Source organism: Somniosus microcephalus, chromosome 19 (genome assembly GCF_052327205.1).
Source record: "Somniosus microcephalus isolate GS21.2 chromosome 19, FLI_Smic_1.0, whole genome shotgun sequence".
In the NCBI taxonomy this organism is placed as follows: Eukaryota; Metazoa; Chordata; class Chondrichthyes; order Squaliformes; family Somniosidae; genus Somniosus; species Somniosus microcephalus.
This window is the reverse complement of record NC_141005.1, coordinates 3,587,357-3,610,889: the sequence shown is the minus strand read 5'-3', so window position 1 is coordinate 3,610,889 and position 23,533 is coordinate 3,587,357. Positions and strand designations below refer to the sequence as shown.

General features: G+C 45.0%; 1 protein-coding gene across 7 annotated transcripts in view; it reads right to left on the bottom strand.

Moving 5' to 3' along the window:
* The window catches only part of ccdc92 (coiled-coil domain containing 92), a 75,122-nt gene extending 51,845 nt beyond the window's left edge, over positions 1-23,277 (bottom strand). Inside the window, exon 1 of one of the 7 annotated variants that reach the window (XM_086011821.1) lies at positions 23,092-23,277. Coding sequence is in view for 2 of the 7 variants with exons in the window: in XM_086011818.1 (XP_085867944.1) it covers positions 23,177-23,256 (80 nt within the window). In the remaining 5 variants the exon portion in view is untranslated. Of the gene's footprint in view, positions 1-16,997; positions 17,022-21,624; positions 22,103-23,023; positions 23,048-23,091 lie in introns of those variants that run through there. The other 6 variants (XM_086011822.1, XM_086011823.1, XM_086011818.1 and 3 more) reach the window with 6 other exon arrangements.
* Between the last annotated feature and the right edge of the window lie 256 nt (positions 23,278-23,533).

The following is a 23,533-nucleotide window of genomic DNA, read 5'->3' as shown; positions in this document are numbered from 1 at the left end:
CATGAGATGTTAGGACAGGTGACTAAAAGCTTGGAGAGAGGTGGGTTTTAAGGAGTGACTTAAAGAGGAGAGAGTGGTAGCGAGGGGGTGGCGGGGGGGTTTAGGGGGGGAATTCCAGAGCTTAGGGTCCAGGCAACTAAGACACAGCCACCAACGGTGGGGTGAAGGAAAATGGGGATGCTCAAGAGCCCAGAATTGGAGGAGCGCAGATATCGGAGGTTTGTCGGGCTGGAGAAGGTCACAAAGAAAGGGAGGGGAAGGACATGGAGGGATTTGAACACGAGGATGAGAATTTTAAAATCGAGGCATGATTAGTTTGCATTTTTAAGAATATTCCAAAAGTACTGCGTTAAGTGATGGCATTCTTCCCGTCAGTAATTTTAGCAAGGTGTAGGCGAGTACAAATCAGGATTGCCTATTGTGTCTTCATAGGAACACTTACAGAATACTCTCTGCCAAAAAAAAAATCAACATCACACTCCCCTTACACCCTACTTCCCCAAAATATTAATACTGGATGTTCAGAATGGTTGGAGGAGCTCAGAAATGCCTCGAGTTACATTTAGGCTTCCTCCCACATTAGCTGGAAGGCCAGGAGGACAGTATAAACGAGTACTGCTTCCAGTGACAGCTAAAGCTGAACTGGTTAATTGGCTGAATACTCCGCACACACTGCAGATGAATGCTCCCTATTGCTATAGCAATACTCTCCAGGGGGCCGCTGGCCAATTGTATGTCTGAGGAGCGGAGGTGCAGCATTAGGGCAGGAGGCGGCAGTGCCAGCTGTACCACCATACCACAAATTCACTCACATACCCACAACACAGAGCTCAGTAACTGCCGAGCAAAACAAAAGTCACAGGCTCATGTTAACCATGGCAATGGAGCAGGAAGGTCCCTGAAACACAGCCTGTACAGCTCACCTTCGGTCAGTGGCTGGGAACAGATGCCCTGGACTGAGACAACACCACTGGGTCTTCACCGACGTTGACAAGTGCCCATGTCAGTGGACAATCAGGTGTCTGCAGTCAATGGCACTCCATCACAAGAGAAGAGGCTTCCCGTACTGCCCACTTGTACACTCGCTGGAAGCTCACTGGATGCAGTGGCACACTTCTTGTTGGGTGGAATTTTGTTACAACTCAAGCTTTCAATACCTGAAATAGCCCCAGTAAAGCGGGGATGGGAAGTCGAGAGGGGATACCTTTTCATTTAAGGTAGTTCCGTGCTTTGGAGAAACGATCACTTTTCCAGCTAGCACGGACACGCAAGTTGCCAATCCACTGCAGTAACACCCGTTACAGGCCCACTGGAAACACATGGAGCACCTGGAGCTTCCAACACTGGGAAAGCTGCTGGTGCAGGTGAGGTGAATTAAATCGCCACACTGAAAATCACAAAGTGTCACGAGTCTCACCTTTTAGTGAGCTGATTGGTCTGTTAAGAATCCTGCAGCGGGCGAGGGGCGCATAGCCACAGGGGCCACAGGGGCCACATGACCACAGGGGCCCATGGCAAGCAAGGACTAGTCAGATAGAAACATAGAAAAATAGGAGCAGGAGTAGGCCATTCAGCCCTTCGAGCCTGCTCCGCCATTCAATATCATGGCTGATCCTCTATCTCAATACCATATTCCCGCTCTCTCCCCATACCCCTTGATGCCTTTTGTGTCTAGAAATCTATCTATCTTCTTTTTAAATATATTCAGTGACTTAGCCTCCACAGCCTTCTGTGGTAGAGAATGCCACAGGTTCACCACCCTCTGAGTGAAGAAATTTCTCCTCATCTCAGTCCTAAATATCCTACCCTGTATCCTGAGACTGTGACCCCCTCGTTCTAGACCACCACCCCCAGCCAGGGGAAACATCCTCCCTGCATCCAGTCTGTCTAGCCCTGTCAGAATTTTATACGTTTCAATGAGATCCCCTGTCATTCTTCTAAACTCTAGTGAATACAGGCCTAGTCGGTCCAATCTCTCCTCATATGACAGTCCTGCCATCCCAGGAATCAGTCTGGTGAACCTTCGCTGCACTCCCTCTATGTTAAGTATATCCTTTCTTAGGTAAGGAGACCAAAACTGCACACAGTACTCCAGGTGTGGTCTCACCAAGGCCCTGTAGAACTGTAGTAAGACATCTTTGCTCCTGCACTCAAATCCTCTTGCAATGAAGGCCAACATGCCATCTGCCTTCCTAACTGCTTGCTGCACCTGCAGGTTTGCTTTCAGTGACTGGTGTACAAGGACACCCAGGTCCCTTTGTACATCAGCATTTCCCAATCTATCAGCATTTAAATAATACTCTACTTTTCTGTTTGTCCTACCGAGTGGATAACTTCACATTTATCCACGTTATACTGCATCTGCCATGTATTTGCCCACTTATTCAACTTGTCTAAATCGCCTTGAAGCCTCTTTGCATCCTCCTCACAACTCACAATCCCACCTAGTTATATGTCGTCAGCAAACTTGGAAATATTACATTTGGTTCCCTCCTCCAAATCATTGATATATATTGTGAATAGCTGGGGCCCAAGCACTGATCCCTGCAGTACCGCCTGCCACCCCGAAAAAGACCCAATTAATCCTTCTCTCTGTTTCCTGTCTGTTAACCAATTTTCAATCCATGCCAGTATATTACCCCCAATCCCACGTGCTTTAATTTTGCACACTAACCTCTTATGTGGGACTTTATCAAAGGTCTTCTGAAAATCCAAATACACCACATCTACTGGTTCTCCCTTATCTATCCTACCAGTTACATCCTCAAAAAACTCCTGTAGGTTTGTCAAACACGATTTCTCTTTCATAAATCCATGTTGACTTTGTCTAATCCCGTTGATATTTTCTAAGTGTCCTGTTATCACATCCTTTATAATAGACTCTAACATTTTCCCTGCTACTGATGTTAGGCTAACCGGTCTGTAGTTCCGTGTTTTCTCTCTCCCTCCTTTTTTAAATAGTGGGGTTACATTTGCCACCCTCCAATCTGCAGGAACTGTTCCATAATCTATAGCATTTTGGAAGATGACAACCAATGCATCCACTATTTCCATGGTTACCTCTTTTAGTACTCTGGGATACAGATTATCAGGCCCTGGGGATTTATCAGCTTTCAGTCCCATTAATTTCTCCAGCACTATTTTTTTTTACTAATACTAATTTCCTTTAATTCCTCCTTCTCACTAGACCCGTGTGAGCAACAAAAAAATACAAAGTAAGGCCCCGTGTTTGAGTCTACTCCTGGGGTGACTAGAGCCAGCCTGACCGCTCCCAGTCACCAGTCTTACTCTCCCCATATAATCTCGCTACTTCCCACCTATCCCGACTGCCCCTAGCCTTGCTGCTCTCTGACCTCCACACCCTCAGCTCTGGGCTTTCGCCGCCCAGCCCTGCTCTGTCTCTAACCAGAGATTCCAACCAGTAAACATCCATTGATCCAGTTTGTTGGATTGGAAAATAAATGGAGTGAGTGGTAGGAAATCTAACCAAGGAATGAGATGAGGTCTTTAACACTGTTGGATATGTGCACATATTTACTGAAATAAAAACCTTTGCAGCAGCACTCGATGCTCTTGGAAAATACGGATTAATTTAAAACAGAAACATCTATTTTTATACACAAAAGGGCAGAATGAGAAAACACATGGAGGAGAGAGAGAGAAAAGAGTGGAGGCAGAGGGAGGGAGATGGGGGCAGAGAGAGAGAGAGAGAGGCAGAGAGAGAGAGAGAGGCAGAGAGAGAGGCAGAGAGAGAGAGAGAGAGAGAGAGAGGGGCAGAGAGACCCATCCTCTTTCAGAGCATTCACAGTCAAACCACAAACAACACTGTCAGACCACAGTCAAATTACTATGTATCTTAAAAAGACAGAAACAACCAACACAGAAATACAACCCAGTAAGTTGTACAACACCAAAAAATCGTACAGATGGGCCAAAAATAGCACGGAAAAATACCAGAAAGCAATTAGCAATGAATCAACTCAAGCTCTATTGGACACCTTTCTGGATAACACATACACTCACAATAAAGGCGTAAACCGGGCAGTGAATAACCTAAACAATATTTTTGACAATTTGGCAACAAGGTCAAACTTGAAAGCTCGCAAGAACAAACCCAAAACAAAAAACTATGAAAAATGGTTTGACCCAGAATGCCATAACATGAGGAAAAAACTTAGAAAAATATCAAACCAAAAACACAGACAGCCAGAAAACGAGGAATTACGCCTTACTTGTCAGACACTAACACAATACAGAAACACACTCAGAACCAAAAAAGAGCAGTATATTAAGAATACACTCAGCTCCATTGAGGAATCCATTGATTCCAATTGTTTCTGGGACAACTGGAATACATTACACAAAAAACACGACGAATTGGCCATTCAAAATGGAGACACATGGGAAAACCACTTTGAAAAATTATACCAGAAAAACACACTAAGGCCAGAGCAACACCAAATATGCAAAAAACTGGAAAAGCTCGAAATGGCCATAAAAGATAACCAAAACCCGCTAGACTCCATAATAACAGAAAAAGAACTAGTTGAAAAACTCAAGGACCTGCGGCCAGGAAAAACTTGCGGTGCAGACGGCATACTAAGCGAGATGATTAAACACACAGATGATAAAATGAAACTGGCTATCCTAAAACTCTTCAACTTGGTTCTGAGTGTCGGTTACTTCCCTGAAATCTGGAACAAAGGACTCATAACGCCCATATACAAAAGTGGGGACAAAGTCGACCCAAATAACTATCGAGGCATGTGTAAACAGTAACCTGGGGAAGGTATTCTGTAGCATCATAAACAAAAGACTTATAAACTTCCTTGAGGAGCACAATGTCTTGAGTAAAAGCCAAATTGGATTCCTGCCAAACTATAGAACATCAGATCATATCTTCACCCTACAGACCCGAATTGACAAACACGTTCATCAAAACAAAAGCAAAATCTACGCATGCTTTATAGATTTCCAGAAGGCTTTCGATTCCATCTGGCACGACGGTTTATTCCTGAAACTTATCGAAAGCGGGGTAGGGGGAAAAACATATGATGTAATTAAATCAATGTATACAAACAACAAATGTGCAGTTAAAATTGGAGACAAACAAACAAAATACTTCCCACAGGGGCGGGGGGTGACGCAGGGCTCGCCCATCTCACCGACACTCTTTAATATTAACATAAATGAATTGGCAAAACTACTTGAACAATCTACAGCACCCGGCCTCACCCTATATGAATCCAAGGTTAAATTCCTCCTCTATGCAGATGACCTGGTTCTGCTGTCACCAACTAAGGAGGGTCTACAGCAGAACCTGGATCTGCTGGAGTCGTTCTGCCAGACCTGGGCCCTGACAATAAATCCCCAAAAAACCAAAGTCCTTGTGTTCCAGCAAAGATCCAGACATCAGGGACCCAAAATAAATTTCACACTAGGAACTAAAATTGAACAAACCACTAACTACACGTACTTGGGCTTAAAAATCAGTTCTACGGGGAATTTCCATCTGGCGGTGAATGAACTGAAAGAGAAAGCAAGAAGGGCTTTCTATGCCATTAAAAAATCAATCCAAACAGAAATCCCAATTAGCATTTGGCTCAAAATTTTCAAATCAGTAATTGAACCAATTGCACTCTATGGCAGTGAGGTGTGGGGACCGCTAACACAACAAGAATTTGCAAAATGGGACAAACACCCAATTGAGATCCTACATGCAGAATTCTGTAAAAGTATCCTCCGGACTCAAAGGAAAACCGTAAACAATGCATGCAGGGCAGAACTAGGCCAATATCCATTAATAATGCATTGAGTGGTGCTGGAGTTTTGCTAAGTGGGAGAAAAATCATTTAAGTGTATTTTGTGAATTTTAGTGTGTTAAGAAGTCAATTATTTGAAGTAAGTTAAATTTTTTAAGGGTTTTTTAAACTCTCGGGCAGTTTAAACCGGAAGTAGAATCCGGGTATAAAAGGGGAGGGGCTAGTGCAGTGCACGGAGTGCCTTGTGCATTGAGTGGTGCTGGAGTTTTGCTAAGTGGGAGGTGAGGGTGTGTTTTTTGCTCTGTTTTGTTCCCCCCTCCCAGGCTTAGACAGCACTGCGGAGGCAGAGCAGCGAGACGAGTCAACCAAACAGGCCCACAGACAGTATTCAAGGAGGAGGTTGGTGATCAGCTGGTTGGTTGGTTTTCTTCCTTCTCTTCTCTTTTATACCTTTAGGTTGGTAAGTCCTTTGAATAGTGGTGTGACATTATCATCTATATCCGGGCAGGGTCTTCATAACTAATAATAAGAAATTTAATTAATTATATAGAATGGAGCAGGTGATGTGTTACTGTTGCGAGATGTGGGAGCCGGTGGTCCCCATTGAGGCTCACGGTGATTACATCTGCGACAAGTGTTTGCTGCTAGAGGAACTCAAGTTCCATGTTATGGAGCTTGAGACCGAGCTTCAGACTCTGCGACACATCAGGGAGGGGGAGAAGTTCCTGGACTCTATGTTTCAGGAGATGGTCACACCTATGAAGTTAATTACTGCAGATGTAGTCCGTGGTCAGGGACAGGACGGTGTGACTACGAGTGAGGAAGGTACAGGGATCCAGGATGTAGTGTTGAAGGAGACGCAGCCCTTGTTCTTGTCCAGCAGGATCGAGGTTCTTACTCCCTGTGAGGGCGGGAGCGGGGACTGCAGGGAGGATGAGCAACCTGGCCACAGCACCGTGGTACAGGGGGCCATTCAAGTGGAGGGAGTAAAAAGAAATGTTGTAGTGGTAGGGGATAGTATCATTAGGGGGATAGATAGGGTTCTCTGCAGTCAAGAGCGGGAGTCCCGAAGGCTGTGTTGCCTGCCCCGGTGCGAGGGTTAAGGACATCTCTTCTGGGCTGGAAAGAAACTTGGAGTGGGAGGGGGAGGATCCAGTTGTCGTGGTCCATGTTGGTACAAACGACGTAGATAGGACAAGGAAGACGGTTCTGTTAAAGGAGTATGAGCAGCTAGGGGTCAAATTAAAAAACAGAACCTCAAGGGTAATAATCTCTGGGTTATTACCTGAGCCATGAGCGAATATGGCTAGGATAAATAAAATTAAAGAGTTAAATGCGTGGCTCAAAGACTGGTGTGGGAGAAATGGGTTTTGTTTCTTGGGACACTGGCACCAATACTGGGACAGGAGGGAGCTGTTCCATTGGGACGGACTCCACTTGGCCAGTGCTGGGACTAGAGTCCTGGCGAATCATATAACTAGGGCTGTAGAGAGGGCTTTAAACTAATTAGTGGGGGGGAGGTTTCTAGAGAGCAAATAATAGAAATGACAACAGAGAAGGTCATAGACTTAGGTAGCAGTGGGGGAATTAAAAAACAGAATGTGTCAGGAAGGGACAGAAGGTATGGAATAAAAAGTAAAGTACTAAAAAGGGAAAAAACAGGAACTAAGTGTTACAAAACATATTTGAAAGTTCTTTATCTGAATGCACGTAGCATTCGTAACAACACAAATAACGACATATGGGTATGATCTTGTGGCCATTACAGAAACATGGCTGCAGGGTGACCATGACTGGGAATTAAACATACCAGGTTATTTAACAATCAGGAAGGACAGGCAGGAAGGGAGAGGAGGTGGGGTGGCTATGTTAATAAAGGAAGGAATCACTATAATAGAGAAATGATATTGGGTCAAAGGAGCACGATAGTGAAACAGTTTGGGTGGAGATAAGGAATAATAAGGGGAAAAAAACACTAGTAGGTGTAGTCTATAGGCCTCCGAACAGTTGCAACTCTGTTGGACGGAGTATTCATCAGGAAATAGTTGAGGCTTGTAATAAGGGAATAGCTATAATTATGGGGGATTTTAATTATCATATTAACTGGACAAATCAAATTGGGCAGAGCAGCCTTGAGGATGAGTTCATTGAGTGTATTAGGGATGGGTTTCTTGAGCAGTATGTAACTGAACCAACCAGGGGGCAAGCAACCTTAGATTTGGTCCTGTGTAATGAGACAGGATTAATTAAAAATGTCCTAGTAAAGGATCCCCTTGGAATGAGTGACCATAACATGGTTGAGTTCCATATTCAATTAGAGGGCGAGAAGGTTGGATCTCAAACAAGCGTGCTGAGCTTGAATAAAGGAGACTATGAAGGTATGAGAGCGGAATTGATTAGAGTGGACTGGGAAAATAGATTAAAGGGTAAGGCCGGTACATGATCAGTGGTGTACATTTAAGGAGTTACTTTACAACTTCCAAAAAAAATATATTCCACTGAGGAAAAAAGGGTGTAAAAGAAAAGATAGCCATCCGTGGCTAAGTAAAGTAATTAAGGATAGTATCCGACTAAAAACAAGGGCATATAAGGTAGCCAAATCTAGTGGGAGGATGAAAGATTGGGAAGTCTTTAAAAGACAGCAAAAAATAACTAAAAGATTGATTAAGAAAGGGAAGGTAGATTATGAAAGTAAATTAGCAAAAAATATAAAAACAGACAGTAAAGGTTTCTATAGTTTTATAAAAAGAAAAAGGGTGGCTAAAGTAAATGTTGGTCCCTTAGAGGATGAGACCGGGAAATTAATGGTGGGAAACATGGAGATGGCAAAAACACTGAACAATTATTTTGTATCAGTCTTTACAGTAGAGGACACTAAGAATATCCCAACACTGGACAAACAGGGGACTCTAGGGGGGGAGGAACTAAATACGATTAAAATCAGTAAGGAAGTGGTACTTGGTAAAATAATGGGACTCAAGGCGGATAAATCCCCTGGACCTGATGGCTTGCATCCTAGGGTCTTGAGGGAAGTAGCGGTAGGGATTGTGGATGCATTGGTAATAATTTTCCAAAACTCACTGGACTCAGCAAAGGTCCCGGCAGATTGGAAAACTGCTAATGTAACACCCTTATTTAAAAAGGGTAGTAGGCAGAAGGCTGGAAACTATAGACCTGTTAGCCTAACATCTGTGGTTGGTAAAATGTTAGAGTCCATTATTAAGGAGACAGTAACGGGACATTTGGATAAACATAATTTAATAGGACAAACTCAGCATGGTTTCATGAAGGGGAAGTGATGTTTGACAAATTTGCTGGAGTTTTTTGAGGAAGTAACATACAGGGTGGATAAAGGGGAACCAGTGGACGTAGTGTATTTAGACTTCCAAAAGGCATTTGACAAGGTGCCACACAAAAGATTATTGCTCAAGATAAAAAATCACAGGATTGGGGGTAATATTCTGGCGTGGGTGGAGGATTGGCTCTCTAACAGAAAGCAGAGAGTTGGGATAAATGGTTCGTTCTCAGATTGGCAACCAGTAACTAGTGGTGTTCCGCAGGGGTCAGTGCTGGGTCCCCAACTCTTTACAATCTATATTAACGATTTGGAGGAGGGGACCGAGTGTAACATATCAAAGTTTGCAGATGATACAAAGATGGGACGGAAAGTAGTGAGTGAGGAGGACATAAAAAACCTGCAAGGGGACATAGACAGGCTAAGTAAGTGGGCAGAGATTTGGCAGATGGAATACAATACTGGAAAGTGTGAGGTTATGCACTTTGGCAGGAAAAATCATAGAGCAAGTTATTATCTTAATGGCAAGAAACTGGAAAGTACTGTAGTACAAAGGGATCTGGGGGTCCTGGTGCACGAAACTCAAAAAGTTAGTATGCAGGTGCAGCAAGTGATCAAGAAGGCCAATGGAATGTTGGCTTTTATTGCTAAGGGGATGGAATATAAAAACAGGGAGGTATTGCTGCAGTTGTACAAGGTATTGGTGAGACCGCACCTGGAATACTGCGTACAGTTTTGGTGTCCATACTTAAGAAAAGACATACTTGCTCTCGAGTCAGTACAAAGAAGGTTCACTTGGTTAATCCCGGGGATGAGGGGGTGGTCATATGAGGAGAGGTCGAGTAGATTGGGACTCTACTCATTGGAGTTCAGAAGAATGAGAGGCGATCTTATTGAAACATATAAGATTGTGAAGGGGCTTGATCGGGTGGATGCGGTGAGGATGTTCCCAATGATGGGTGAAACTAGAACTAGGGGGCATAATCTTAAAATAAGGGGCTGCTCTTTCAAAACTGAGATGAGGAGAAACTTCTTCACTCAGAGGGTGGTAGGTTTGTGGAATTTGCTGCCCCAGAAAGCTGTGGAAGCTACATCATTAAATAAATTTAAACCAGAAATAGATAGTTTCCTAGAAGTAAAGGGAATTAAGGGTTACAGGGAGCGGGCAGGAAATTGGACATGAGTCTAGGTTCAGAATGGTCATGGTCCTGTGGGTAGTGGAGTGGGCCCAGGGGCCGTGTAGCCCGGTTCTGCTCCTACTGTGTTCTAATTCTGTGTTAGATTTCAGGAGATGGTTTTATTCCTGTTCCTGGCTGGGGTGGAGATCGCCTTTACAGAAGCTAAGTACTGTAGAAAATATAGGGACAGAGTGATCTCCTGGAAGAATTTCGATCGCCTAGATGGGTCGGAGAGGAATTTCCCAGATTTTTTTCTCCCAAATTGGCCATTGGGTCTTTATCTGGTTTTTCGCCTCTCCCGGGAGATCACATGGGTTCGGGTGGATGCACAGTGATAGAAGATTTGAGGTTAGGATCAGATCAGCCATGATCTTATTGAATGGTGGAGCAGGCTCGAGGGGCCGATTGGCCGACTCCTGCTCCTATTTCTTATGTTCTAATAATCACTATCCAAAAAAGAGCCACCAAATTTTGGAAACACCTAGAAATGAGCAACCCCCAATGCTATCATTACGAAGCCCTGAAATGCCAAGAGAGGGCCATAAAGAAGAATACCCTCAGTCAACTAGTCCTGGGACTCAGTGAAGTAACTACTAACACTACTAACAATAACCAGCCCCAGGACAGTGACAGCGTAACACAAAGAATTCGACCCAACACAATCGTCGCTAAGCAAAAGGAAAAATATCTGTCATATTGGGCAGAAACAACAAAAACCCAAAGCAAACTCAATTGCTACTTGGCCCTAAACAGACAATACCACATGGCTGATTACCTGACCATGGTAAAGGATAGCAAACTGAGAAAAACCTTGACAATGTACAGACTTAGTGAACATAGCCTGGCGATTGAAAAAGGTAGACAAAGGTAGACACAGGCAGACCCGGCTACCAAGAGAGGACAGGATATGCTCTCACTGCAGTCAGGGAGTGGTGGAGACAGAGATGCACTTCCTCACAGCTTGTAGAAAATATCAGGGCATAAGGGAGAATTTCTACCCAAAATTCACAAAAATATGCCCGGAATTCAGAAATTTGATTGACGACCAACAACTCCCATACCTACTAGGGGAAGAGAGAAATTGTATAACACTAGCGGCACACTATGTTACAGCTTGCCATAAACAGAGGGACAACCACTAAATATAAGAAAAGAGTATATATAAAATATACGAATGTATATTTATACACTCAGGGATATATCTGTTTATACACTGTATGGATAGATCTGTATTTTTATGTACAAACATGAATGTTTTTCGATGCTTTGGCAACATAAGATGTAACCTGTCATGCCAATAAAGCGATTTGAATTGAATTGAGAGGCAGAGAGAGAGAGAGAGAGGCAGAGAGAGAGAGAGGCAGAGAGAGAGAGAGAGAGGCAGAGAGAGAGAGAGAGAGAGGCAGAGAGAGAGAGGCAGAGAGAGAGAGAGAGAGAGAGAGAGAAAGGCAGAGAGAGAGAGAGAGGCAGAGAGAGAGAGAGAAAGGCAGAGAGAGAGAGAAAGGCAGAGAGAGAAAGGCAGAGAGAGAGAGGCAGAGAGAGAGAGAGAGGCAGAGAGAGAGAGAGAGAGAAAGGCAGAGAGAGAGAGAAAGGCAGAGAGAGAGAGAAAGGCAGAGAGAGAGAGAAAGGCAGAGAGAGAGAGAAAGGCAGAGAGTATTATTACTATTATTAGATAGCAGTATGTGCATGCCTTATGGAATTTATACTAAATCGTCATTTAGCATTATATAAACTAGTGTTTTCACACCCGTCCCACAAAATAGGTCCATTTTATTTCGTTTTTTTGAACTATATAGATGCGTTCTTTCCACATAAGCTGCTGGAATATCCAGGGTCTCCGCTCCTCAACTTTTGGGATGAAGAGTACAGACCCTGAATTCCTAAAATCTATAAAAGACATTGATATAATTGTGTTAACAGAAACATGGTGTCAAAAGGACGTGCCCACCCACTGTCCTCCAATGTACCATGAAATCATTGTGCCCTCAGTAAAGAACACTAAGACACGCAAGGGCAGAACCTCCGGGGGAATCTTGGTGTGGTATAAAGGAGAACTGGACAAACACATCTCACCGATAAAACAGGGGAAATCACATGTATGGCTAAAATTAGATAAAAATATAGGAATAGCAAAAAAAGATGTCTACTTATGTGCGATCTACATACCTCCAATAGAATCGCCATATTTTGAAGAGGAGTTATTTGATACTCTCCACATGGAAATCAGCCATTTCCAGGCCCAAGGAAAGGTGCTACTATGTGGGGACCTAAATGCAAGGACCGGATGTGAACCTGACTTCATAGACCCACAGGGCAACAACCATGTGTTTGGCCAGACCCCTTTATATGTCACACCAGCCATCGCAAATCGGAACAACCTTGACTGTGAAATAAATAAAAGCGGTAGGGAGGTAGTGCAACTCTGCCGAGCCTTAGGCCTGTACATAGTTAACGGTAGGTTCAGAGGGGACTCCTTAGGGAGACTCACATATTCCTCAACTCTTGGGTCTAGTGTGGTGGATTATACAATCACTGACCTGGACCCCTGCGATATCAACGCATTCACTGTCAGGCAGCAATCCCCCCTCTCAGACCATAACCAAATAAATGTGTACCTTAAACTTTCTGCCCAAACTACAGACACAAAAAAGGAACCCAGTAAGCTCCATAAAATAAACCAGACATACAAATGGGCCCCAGACAGTGGAGATAAATTCATCACAGCACTAAATTCACCTGATCTCACAAGTAAAATATCAAAATTTAAAGAAAATCTATATGAGATCACCAGAGATGGTGTAAACATGGCCATAGATGATATAAATATGATCTTCCATGAGGCAGCTGTAAAAGCCGACCTTGTGAAACAGAAGAGGAAACGTTACAAAAGACAAAAAAATGAGAAATGGTTTGATCACGAATGCAAAAATGCCAGAAAAGACCTGAGAAAAATATCAAACCAAAAGCATCGCCAACCAAACAATCCAGACCTACGTATTAGATACAATGAGACCCTCAAAAGATATAAACACACCATTAGGAACAAAACACAAAATTATACCCACAAAAGACTCGAAGAAATTGAAAACTCCATTAATCAAAATCAATTCTGGGATATGTGGAATAACCTGAGTACAACACAATTGCAAGCATTACCAATCCAAGATGGCGACATCTGGAGAACACATTTTGAAAACCTCTACAAAGACATCCCAATAAACGAAACAAACCCAAGTCAACATCATGTCACAGAAAAACTCCACACATTAGAAGCAACAATTAAAGACAACCAAAACCCTCTAGACTCCCCAATCACTTGGAAAGAACTGGCCACAAAAACAAAATCTCTCCACCTAAAGAAAGCCTGTGGTCCAGACAACATCAAAAATGAAATGCTCAAGTTCAGCAATATGGAGATGCAGGGTGCTGTACTCAAGTTATTCAACATCATATTACGTTCAGGCTGTTTTCCCGATATCTGGTGCCAAGGACTCATCTCTCCCATATATAAAAGTGGCAACAAATCAGACCCAAATAACTACCATGGCATCTGTGTCAACAGTTGTCTAGGGAAGTTATTCTGCAGTATTCTAAATAGTAGATTGCTGGATTTTCTTAACAAACATAATATCCTTAGAAAAAATCAAATAGGCTTTCTTCCAAAACACCGCACCACCGACCATATCTATACCCTTCACACTCTCATTGAAAAACATATACACCAAACAAAAAATGGGAAAATATTCGCTTGTTTCATTGACTTCAAGAAAGCTTTTGACTCTATCTGGCACGAAGGGCTCTATTACAAACTTCTTCAGTGTGGAATAGGGGGCAAAGTCTATGACCTTATTAAATTGATGTATCTGAAAAATAAATGCGGTGTCAAAATTGGAGACAAACGCACCGGTTTCTTCACCCAAAGAGGCGTCCGGCAGGGCTGCAATTTGAGCCCGACCCTGTTCAACATATACATAAATGAGTTAGCAGACATGCTGGAGCAAAGCGAGTCACCGGGTCTCTGTCTCCTAGATGGGGAAGTGAAATCCCTGTTCTATGCAGACGACCTGGTTCTGCTGTCTCCCACAGAACAAGGATTACAGTAACAATTAGACCTACTCGACAAATACTGCCAAAATTGGGCCCTGACAGTAAATCTAAAGAAAACCAACATCATGATTTTTCAAAAAAGGCCCAGATGTCAGGAAAACAAATACCAGTTTACTCTCAGTGATACCATCATAGGACACACTATGAGCTACACTTACCTTGGTCTAACCATCACAGCATCAGGGAGCTTCAGCATAGCAGTGAATGCACTAAAAGAAAAAGCCAGAAGAGCCCTATATGCAATAAAAAGAAAATTCTACAACATCCAAATTCCAATCAAAATCTGGCTCAAAATATTTGACAGCATAATCCTGCCCATTGCGCTGTACGGTAGTGAAGTATGGGGCCCACTCAATCACCATAGCTACACTAAATGGGAAAAACACACAATAGAAGCCCTACATGCAGAATTTTGCCGAAGCATTCTTCGCACCCAAAGGAAAACACCAACAAATGCATGTAGAGCCGAACTAGGCAGATACCCACTGATAATAAACATCCAAAAACGAGCACTAAACTTTCTAAATCACCTCAAATCTAGTTCCCCAGACACCCTTCATTTTAAAGCCCTCCAGACCCAAGAGCTGAACCCAGAAATGAGTCCCCTGAGTCAGCTGCTACTGAAATTAAGTACTCCTACTCAGCCGGACCCTGACCAGTCCCAGACCAACACTGCCCTCCTAACACCAATCCGAGTGAACCAAATCATTAAACAATGCAAAGAAACCTACCTGGAACATTGGAACAAAATAACCAAAAGCCAAAGCAGATTAGAATGTTACCGGGCCCTAAAAAGAGAATATAAACTGGCAGACTATCTCTCGACCATCAGAGACACAAAACAGAGAGACCCTCACCAGGTACAGACTAAGCGACCACCAACTGGCAATTGAAAAAGGAAGATACAAGAAATCCTGGCAGCCTAGAGAGAATAGAATATGTGATCAATGTCTGGCCGGCGAGGTTGAGACAGAGATGCACTTCCTCCTAAAATGCGAAAAATTCAACAAAACAAGAAACATATATTTTGACAAGCTCAGCCAAACAACCCCAGATTTCAAAGAATTGGATGACCTGTCAAAATTAAGATTAGCCCTGGGAGAAGGAGACAGACCATACCTTGGTGCCCAATATGTAACAACATGTCACAACCTGTGGAACAGTGAGGGACTAACGAGCACACCCATAGCATATATAAACATTAAGAATGTTTAAATCAATACCGAATGTACCCAACGACTGTTTAAAAATTAATACTGAATGTATCCAACGAGGGTCAACGACTGTTTAAATTAATATTGTCTGTACCCAACGAAGGTCAAAATTGTTTGACACCTACAGAATGTTGGAAAACTGTACTTTTTGTTATGTAAGCTTTGGCAATATGGTTCCCTGTAAACTTTCATGCCAATAAAGCATTTGAATTGAATTGAGAGGCAGAGAGAGAGAGAGGGGCAGAGAGAGAGAGAGAGGCAGAGAGACAGAGAGAGACAGAGAGAGACAGAGAGAGACAGAGACAGAGACAGAGACAGAGACAGAGACAGAGACAGAGACAGAGACAGGCAGAGACAGACAGAGACAGACAGAGAGACAGAGACAGACAGAGAGAGACAGAGAGAGACAGAGAGAGACAGAGACAGACAGAGAGAGACAGAGAGAGACAGAGAGAGACAGAGAGAGACAGAGACAGAGACAGAGACAGAGACAGAGACAGAGACAGAGACAGACAGACAGAGACAGACAGAGACAGACAGAGAGAGACAGAGAGAGACAGAGAGAGACAGAGAGAGACAGAGACAGACAGAGAGAGACAGAGACAGACAGAGACAGACAGAGACAGACAGAGAGACAGAGAGAGACAGAGAGAGACAGAGAGAGACAGAGAGAGACAGAGACAGACAGAGACAGACAGAGAGAGACAGACAGAGACAGAGAGACAGACAAAGAGAGACAGAGAGAGACAGAGACAGAGACAGAGAGACAGAGACAGAGGGACAGAGAGACAGAGAGACAGAGAGAGACAGAGAGACAGAGAGACAGAGACAGAGAGACAGAGACAGAGAGAGAGAGAGAGAGAGACAGAGACAGAGACAGAGACAGAGAGAGAGAGACCGATGTAAAAACTATTCGCGGTGGGAGATGAGCAGAGGCAGAGGCAGTTACAGATGTAAAAATCTTCTGTCCTTGAGGAATGCAACAGGATCAACTATTTAAAAATAAAACCTGCGAAGGAGGGACTGCAAGACCAATTTGTACTCGAGGTTTTGATGGCACTTTAAAAGCCCTCGAGTTTCACTAATTATTCAGGAAGACATTTAAAATCACTCAAATTGAATTAATGCCTTGTAATCAGATCCAGGTATCAATTACTTTCTATTTTAAATCATCTTTGGATTCCACAAAATACAGGTGCTGCAGATGGGTCTGAAACAAAGGAGAGGCTTCGATTGCTGCACTTACTGGAATGCGATTTCATCACTAATTTAGGTCAGCGCACTAATGTCTGGATCTCTGAACATCTGTCTGCCTCGCACCATGTACAACAGCCAAGAAATCAAAGGATTCAGGAATAGTGACGTGTGGAGCCACTGCAGCAAAGACACTGGCATGCTGCAGAGTTCCTGATTACACCTGAACTAAGAGACACGCACTTACACAACTGGATGTGGTGGGAAGGAGAAAGAAATGAGGAAAGTCATCACCTCTCAGTCACAGTCTTGTTGCTGCTCGGAGCCTGGATGCAGGTCTGCTACTGAACACACATTCTAACGAACATCGCATGCTGCCAAAGATCTATTAATATATATATATTTCCAGTACATCTCATTGGCCAGTAGTAATCACAAGGGTACAACACTTTTCACTAACGGCATTTTTCATTTATATATTAAAACACGCGTGATCAGTCCATGGAATGTACCTGAAAAATCTCATCTGTCATTGGTCCCTGGCAATCATGTGAATGTGGTATGGATTATATCACAGCAAGAACACATCACAACAAGGAGACCGCACCGCACCGCGACCTCACAGCACCGCGACCTCACAGCACCGCACAGCGCCAACTGATACTTATAGAATCATAGAATAGTACAGCAGAGAAGGAGGCCATTCGGCCCATCGAGTCTGTGCCGGCTCTTTCGAAGAGCAATCCAGTTAGTCCCACTCCCCGCTCTTTCCCAATATCCCTACAATTTTTTTCTCCTTTTAAGTATTTATCCAATTTTCCCTTTTGAAGGCTACTATTGAATCTGTATCCACCGCCCTATCAGGCAGCGCATTCCAAATCCTAACCACTCGTTGCGTAAAAAAACTTTTCCTCGTTACTTGTTAGGCTACACAAAAAAAGTTCCAGGAACAAGTGCATTGCCTGACTCAAATTGGGGAGGGTTCCGCATTTGGTACAAGATAGATATATAGATATTTATTACTTGTCTTGCTTCTATGTTTTGCTGCTTGCCTTGTCTCACTGGTGACATGGCAAGGATCAGAGTGTGTGTATTTGGTCGGGGGGTGGGGGAACGTGTACCTTGTCGACCCCAGTGGCTCCCTTCTGCTGCACTAATACTCCTGCTGTGCATGTTTCCACAGTACAAGCTTGGTGCCATCACCTTGAATGAACCTGCGGGAAGCGGGGCAGAGCGGTGAGCCGTGGGGCGAGGGGCAGTAGAGGGAGCAGGATCCGAGGAGCCACAGAAGGGCCAGAGGGAGGGAGCAGAGCCGAAGTGGGTCAGTTGGCAGCAGGGCGGGATGAAGTGGGCCGGATGAAAGCAGGCATTTTGCAGCAAAGCAGTCGGGCCCCCGAGAAGCCAGTGTGGGGTGGGAAAGGAAGCACGTTAGCACAAAGGAGCGAGGCCCAAGGGCAGCCACAGGTACAACACACAGCTGGCAGCCAAGTGGGAGTGGAGGATGTGAGGCCACAGGAGGAGGCAGGCATTTTACAGGGATGGAGCTGGGATCGACATTTTTATTTTAAGACTTACTTAATTCATTGGTGTGCTGTGCGGAGTGTAGGTAATAGAGCAGAGGGCCTGGGAGACACGTGGATATGTGCATCAGCACACCTAGTGGCTGCAGGTCTGCAATTACAGCGTGACATACAAATGTTGACACAGGGTTATCCTCATTAGAACAGGCTGACACAAAAGCATTACACAAAGGATAATGTATACAGGGATTGTGCATAAGCACAATTCAATACATTATCAACAAAAGCAGAATACTGTGGATGCTGGCAATCTGTAATAAACAGAGAAAGTGCAGATCAGGCATCATCTGTGGAGAGAGAAACAGAGTTCACATTTCAGGTCGATGACTGTTTCTCTCTCCACAGATACTGCCTGACCTGCTGAGTGTTTCCAGCATTTTCTGTTTTCGTTTCAGATTTCCAGCATCCGCAATATTTTGCTTTTATACCAAGATTTGACAGGTTGTGTTATCGTTGTTGGCCAATGAGATTGCTGGAAAGCAACACTACGATTGGGAAGGGCACCATTCCTATTGGCCGATGTGACCTGTTTCTGTGCTGGTTTTAAAGATATAATGCACGGATTTACATTTTTTTTAAATGTAAAGTATATCAAATACATCATGTGGAATAAAAACATCCTAAATATTAGCAAGTTGATTCCCAATGGCCAATAAAACTGCCCAACAACACAATTTATTATTGAGCGCAGCGCAGCAACTGGGCGAGTGACCAGGGGTGTAGCATTTGCTGAACAGATCAGCACAATGTGAGCAACATTGAGTTGTCAGTTAGCAAGGCAAACAATGTCTTTGGCAATCCTCCTGCTCGCACACTGCGCCCGCAGCACTTTCTATAAGACAAGCCAGCCACAGTCTATAGTGCTTTTCAGGAGCTGTACATAAAATGTTAAGCATCAGCTTGACCTGAGAGACAGACGAGAGCGATGTGCAGCTTTGCAGCAACATAACTTCACGGCAAATATCAATATAATAAATAATGGACGGAGCTGCACACAGCTGCAAAGGTCACATTGATGCAACATGCATTTCCTGCAAGATCTTCCACCTCCCACCCACCCCAAACACTGGCCTCTCCATGTACAGCCCCATGTTACCATGCGCACAAGTACTTCTGCAAAATGTACTGAGGTTATTCAGTACAATTGAAATTACACGTCTCTGAATTATCTGTAAGCAAACTGACAGTACCAGCACATCCAATTATCTTACTGCACCATGTATCAGTTGCCATGGTGAATTATTATTACATTAACATTAAGGTGAACAGTTATCTGAATTATTCAATTATCCAATCAGGATTGCTGTCTGACGCAACTCCAAATACATTTAAAAAAGGGATTTACAATAACCACACTCTGCCAGCACTGCATTACGACACAGGAGCAGAACATGCATTGTATGAAGCCACGCAACTCCGAGTCTACGGCAACACCAGCCGCCAAACAACATATTTATAGGGCTCTGGGGAAAGAGCGGGGGAGTGGGACTAACTGGATTGCTCTTCCAAAGAGCCTGCACAGACACGATGGACCAAATGGCCTCCTTCTGTGCTGCATCAAGCTCACACAATACACGCAGAGGCATTCTGTTACAATGTGGAGATGATACCAGGTAAGAAGAGAAGACATTTAGATCAACACGATCGGTTTTTACAAAGGTTTTGCAAGAAAAGAATAAAGGTGTGAGGACAGAATGGCTTTGGAAGAGAGTTCTAGAGGGCAGGAGAGTGATGGCTGATGGATCAGTCCCACCCACATGGTGCTGAGGAAGGCAGGAAACAATCCCGAGTCAGTGGAGTGATGGGCACGAAATGGCACGTGTGGCTGGAGAAGATTGCTCAAGGAGGGTGGTGGAGCGATCTTGTGCACCGAAACACCGGGGACGGGCAGCAATGCAGCAGCCGAGGGTGGGAGGCAAATGGGCAGGACTTAAATTACAAAGGAAACTGTCCCAGGGACCCGGTTCAGACTAGGACATGGCAAATTTAAGACAGATATCAGGAGGCAAAAAACTCTGAAATCATTTAAAAACCTACTGGATGCTGTAACAGGGGAGAGGGGGGGCAGGTAACTACAGGATGAATGAACTAAGATGGGCCGAATGGCCTTCCTCCTGTAATTATCTTCTGTCTTGAGTACAGTTATGGAGTAGCTGGAGTTTATGACACTTGGAGGCGGGGAAGCAAACAAGGACAGCAGAGAAATTTGGTCAGATCAGATTGAGCAGTTCTGTTGACACTCAAACACTTTACTCTGCCAGTTCATGATGTCATTACAATGCCCAACTAAATGATCACCCAGCCACTCACCACCAGCAGTCTATCTGCAGAAGCTGGGGCGCTCTTCTCTTGGCTTATCTCTTATTGATATCTGGAATGGAATCTTATTTTTATTAGGTAAACTGATTCTGATTGAAAATAAACCAAAATAGATGTTATCTTCTCAAATGGTGCAGGATAAGTGGCTTTGTACCAGAATGAGCGTTACTCTAAAATGGTGAGGGATTGAGATTGAACAAACAGATTGAAAAAGAAAGACTTGTATTTATATAGCGCCTTTCACGACCACCGGACGTCTCAAACCACTTTACAGCCAATGAAGTACAGTCACTGTTGTAATGTGGGAAACGCGGCAGCCAATTTGCACACAGCAAGCTCCCACAAACAGCAATGTGATAATGACCAGATCATCTGTTTTTGTTATATTGATTGATGAGGGATAAATATTGACCCCAGGACACCAGGGAGAACTCCCCTGCTCTTCTTCGAAATAGTGCCATGTGATCTTTTACGTCCACCTGAGAGCAGACAGGGCCTCGGTTTAACGTCTCATCCGAAAGACGTCACCTCCGACAGTGCGGCGCTCCCTCAGCACTGCACTGGGAGTGTCAGCCTAGATTTTTGTGCTCAAGTCTCTGGAGGGAGACTTGAACCCACAACCTTCTGACTCAGAGGCGAGGGTGCTGCCCACTGAGCCACGGCTGACAGTTACTCGGAAATGGAGAGAGTTTGGGAGTGAGCCAGACATTGCATTAATTCTCATGCATTTCCGAGCAGTTAACTGAGGAGCGTGCGTGGAAAGCTGGGAACTTCAGTTCGGTTGCAGCCCAGAAAGGGCCGTGGTGAACTTAGAACGGGGCACTTACTCACGTATATTACTGAAAGACATATCCAAGACTGAGGTTATTGTAGGGCCATTGCATAATCGCACCATATAATTCAAGAGAATTCTGTAGTTGTAAAACAGTATTAAGAAAGGCTACTAGGACCACAGGTTAGAAATGAGATACTAACCACATATTATAAGTAGGATATGCAAGACAGGCAGGCGAGGAAGTGGCGGTTGAATCGGGAGGCAGAATACAGCCCCATTTAAAAATGGTCTGTAGAACTCCCCAAATGCCTTGGTGCGTAAATAGATCACATCGTAAAAATTACAGGACAAAGGGAGGCCATTTAGCCCATCACAGCTGTGCCAGTGCTCGAGCCCGCTGCTCGGACACTGAGACGAGTCTCACAAACTGTCCTCAGTGCTCGTGTGTCTGGGGGACGTCATGTCTCTGCCCATTTCGCCAGCCTGTCTATGTCTTCCTGAAGTCTATCACTCTCCTCCTCACTGTTCACTATACTTCCACGTTTTCTGTCATCTGCAAATTTTGAAATTGTGCCCTGTACATCCACGTCATTAATGTACATCAAGAAAAGCAGCGGTCCTAGAACCGACCCCTGGGGAACACCACTGTGTACCTTTCTCTAGTCTGAAAAATAACCGTTCACCACTACTCTCTGTTTCCTGTCACTTAGCCAAATTAGGATAGATGATCAAAAGCTTGGTCAGAGAGGTCGGTTTTAAGGAGCGTCTTAAGGAGGAGAGAGAGGCGGAGAGGTTTAGGAAGGGAGTTCCAGAGCTCGGGGCCTAGGCAGGTAAAGACACGGAATGCGCAAGAGGGCAGAATTAGAGGAGCGCAGAAATCTCGGAGGGTTGTGGGGCTGGAGAAGGTTACAGAGGTAGGAAAGGGTGAGGCCATGGAGGGATTTGAAAACAAGGATGAGAATTTTAAAATTGAGGTGTTGCTTTACCAGGAGCCAATGTAGGTCAGCGAGCACAGGGACGATGGGTGAATGGGACTCGGTGCGAGTTAGGACACGGGCAGCCGAGATTTGGATGACCTCAAGTTTACGCTGAATGATCTGTACAGGGCAATGCCCAGGCTTTTGCAGTTTCACTAGTTTTCCAAATTTAGATTTAAACATCCACAAGTTTAAAAAAAATGTAAGTTCTGGTGAAATTAGTGTTCTAGAACATAACAGCTGTGAAACCATTGCAGATACAAAGCAATTTATGCGAAAGCCTGTGTTATATCAGACAGAGCAATGTGTCAGTGAGAGAGAAGCTCCTCACCGCTGCCAACAGGCTGGTGAGCGGCACCGGGAGACATTCCGCCAGCTTTGCCCATAGACAGAGATTGCACACTCGACCTTGGTGCTGCGACAATGCCTTTGCTCACAATCTGTGATTTATTCACTGTCACAGCACAAGCGTCAGTCCGGCTGGGCGAGCGAGGGTCTCCCGGCCCCGCACAGTCAGCAGACCCTCGGAGCGGCTCCAAACACAGCCCGTGGACCGAGTGACCCCCGAGACAGAGTCTGCAGCCCGGCCCAGGACAGGGACCGGGACAGGGCGAGGCCGCACCTGCAATGCGGCGGATCCCCCGACCCGCGGGGCCCGGAGCCCCTCACCCGCCCCCCGCTCGCTCGCACCTGCCGTCCGTGCCTGGCTCCGAGTGTCCGCTCCGGGGGCCGCTCCCTCTCTCCGGGTGCCAGTGCCGCGCTCTCACTCACTCACACACACTCCCTCTCTCCGGCGCGCTCTCTCTCTCTCCCGCTGTTTACTGGCCGAGCGCGCTGAGCCGGTAACCGCACCATGGCAACAGGCCCCGCCCAGTGACGGGGTGCGACACCTGCCGGCTGTTCCGCTCACTGCACCCGCCCCGCCCCCTCCAGACTCCGCCCCCAGACCCCAGCCCTGCCCCTCCAGGCCCCGCCCCCAGACCCCGGTCACAGACACCCCCAGCCCCGCCCCTTCAGGCCCCGCCCCCAGACCCCGGTCACAGACCCCAGCCCCGCCCCTCCAGGCCCCGCCCCCTCCAGGCCCCGGCCACGCCCCATTCACAGGCCCTGCCCACAGAACCAGGCTCCGCTC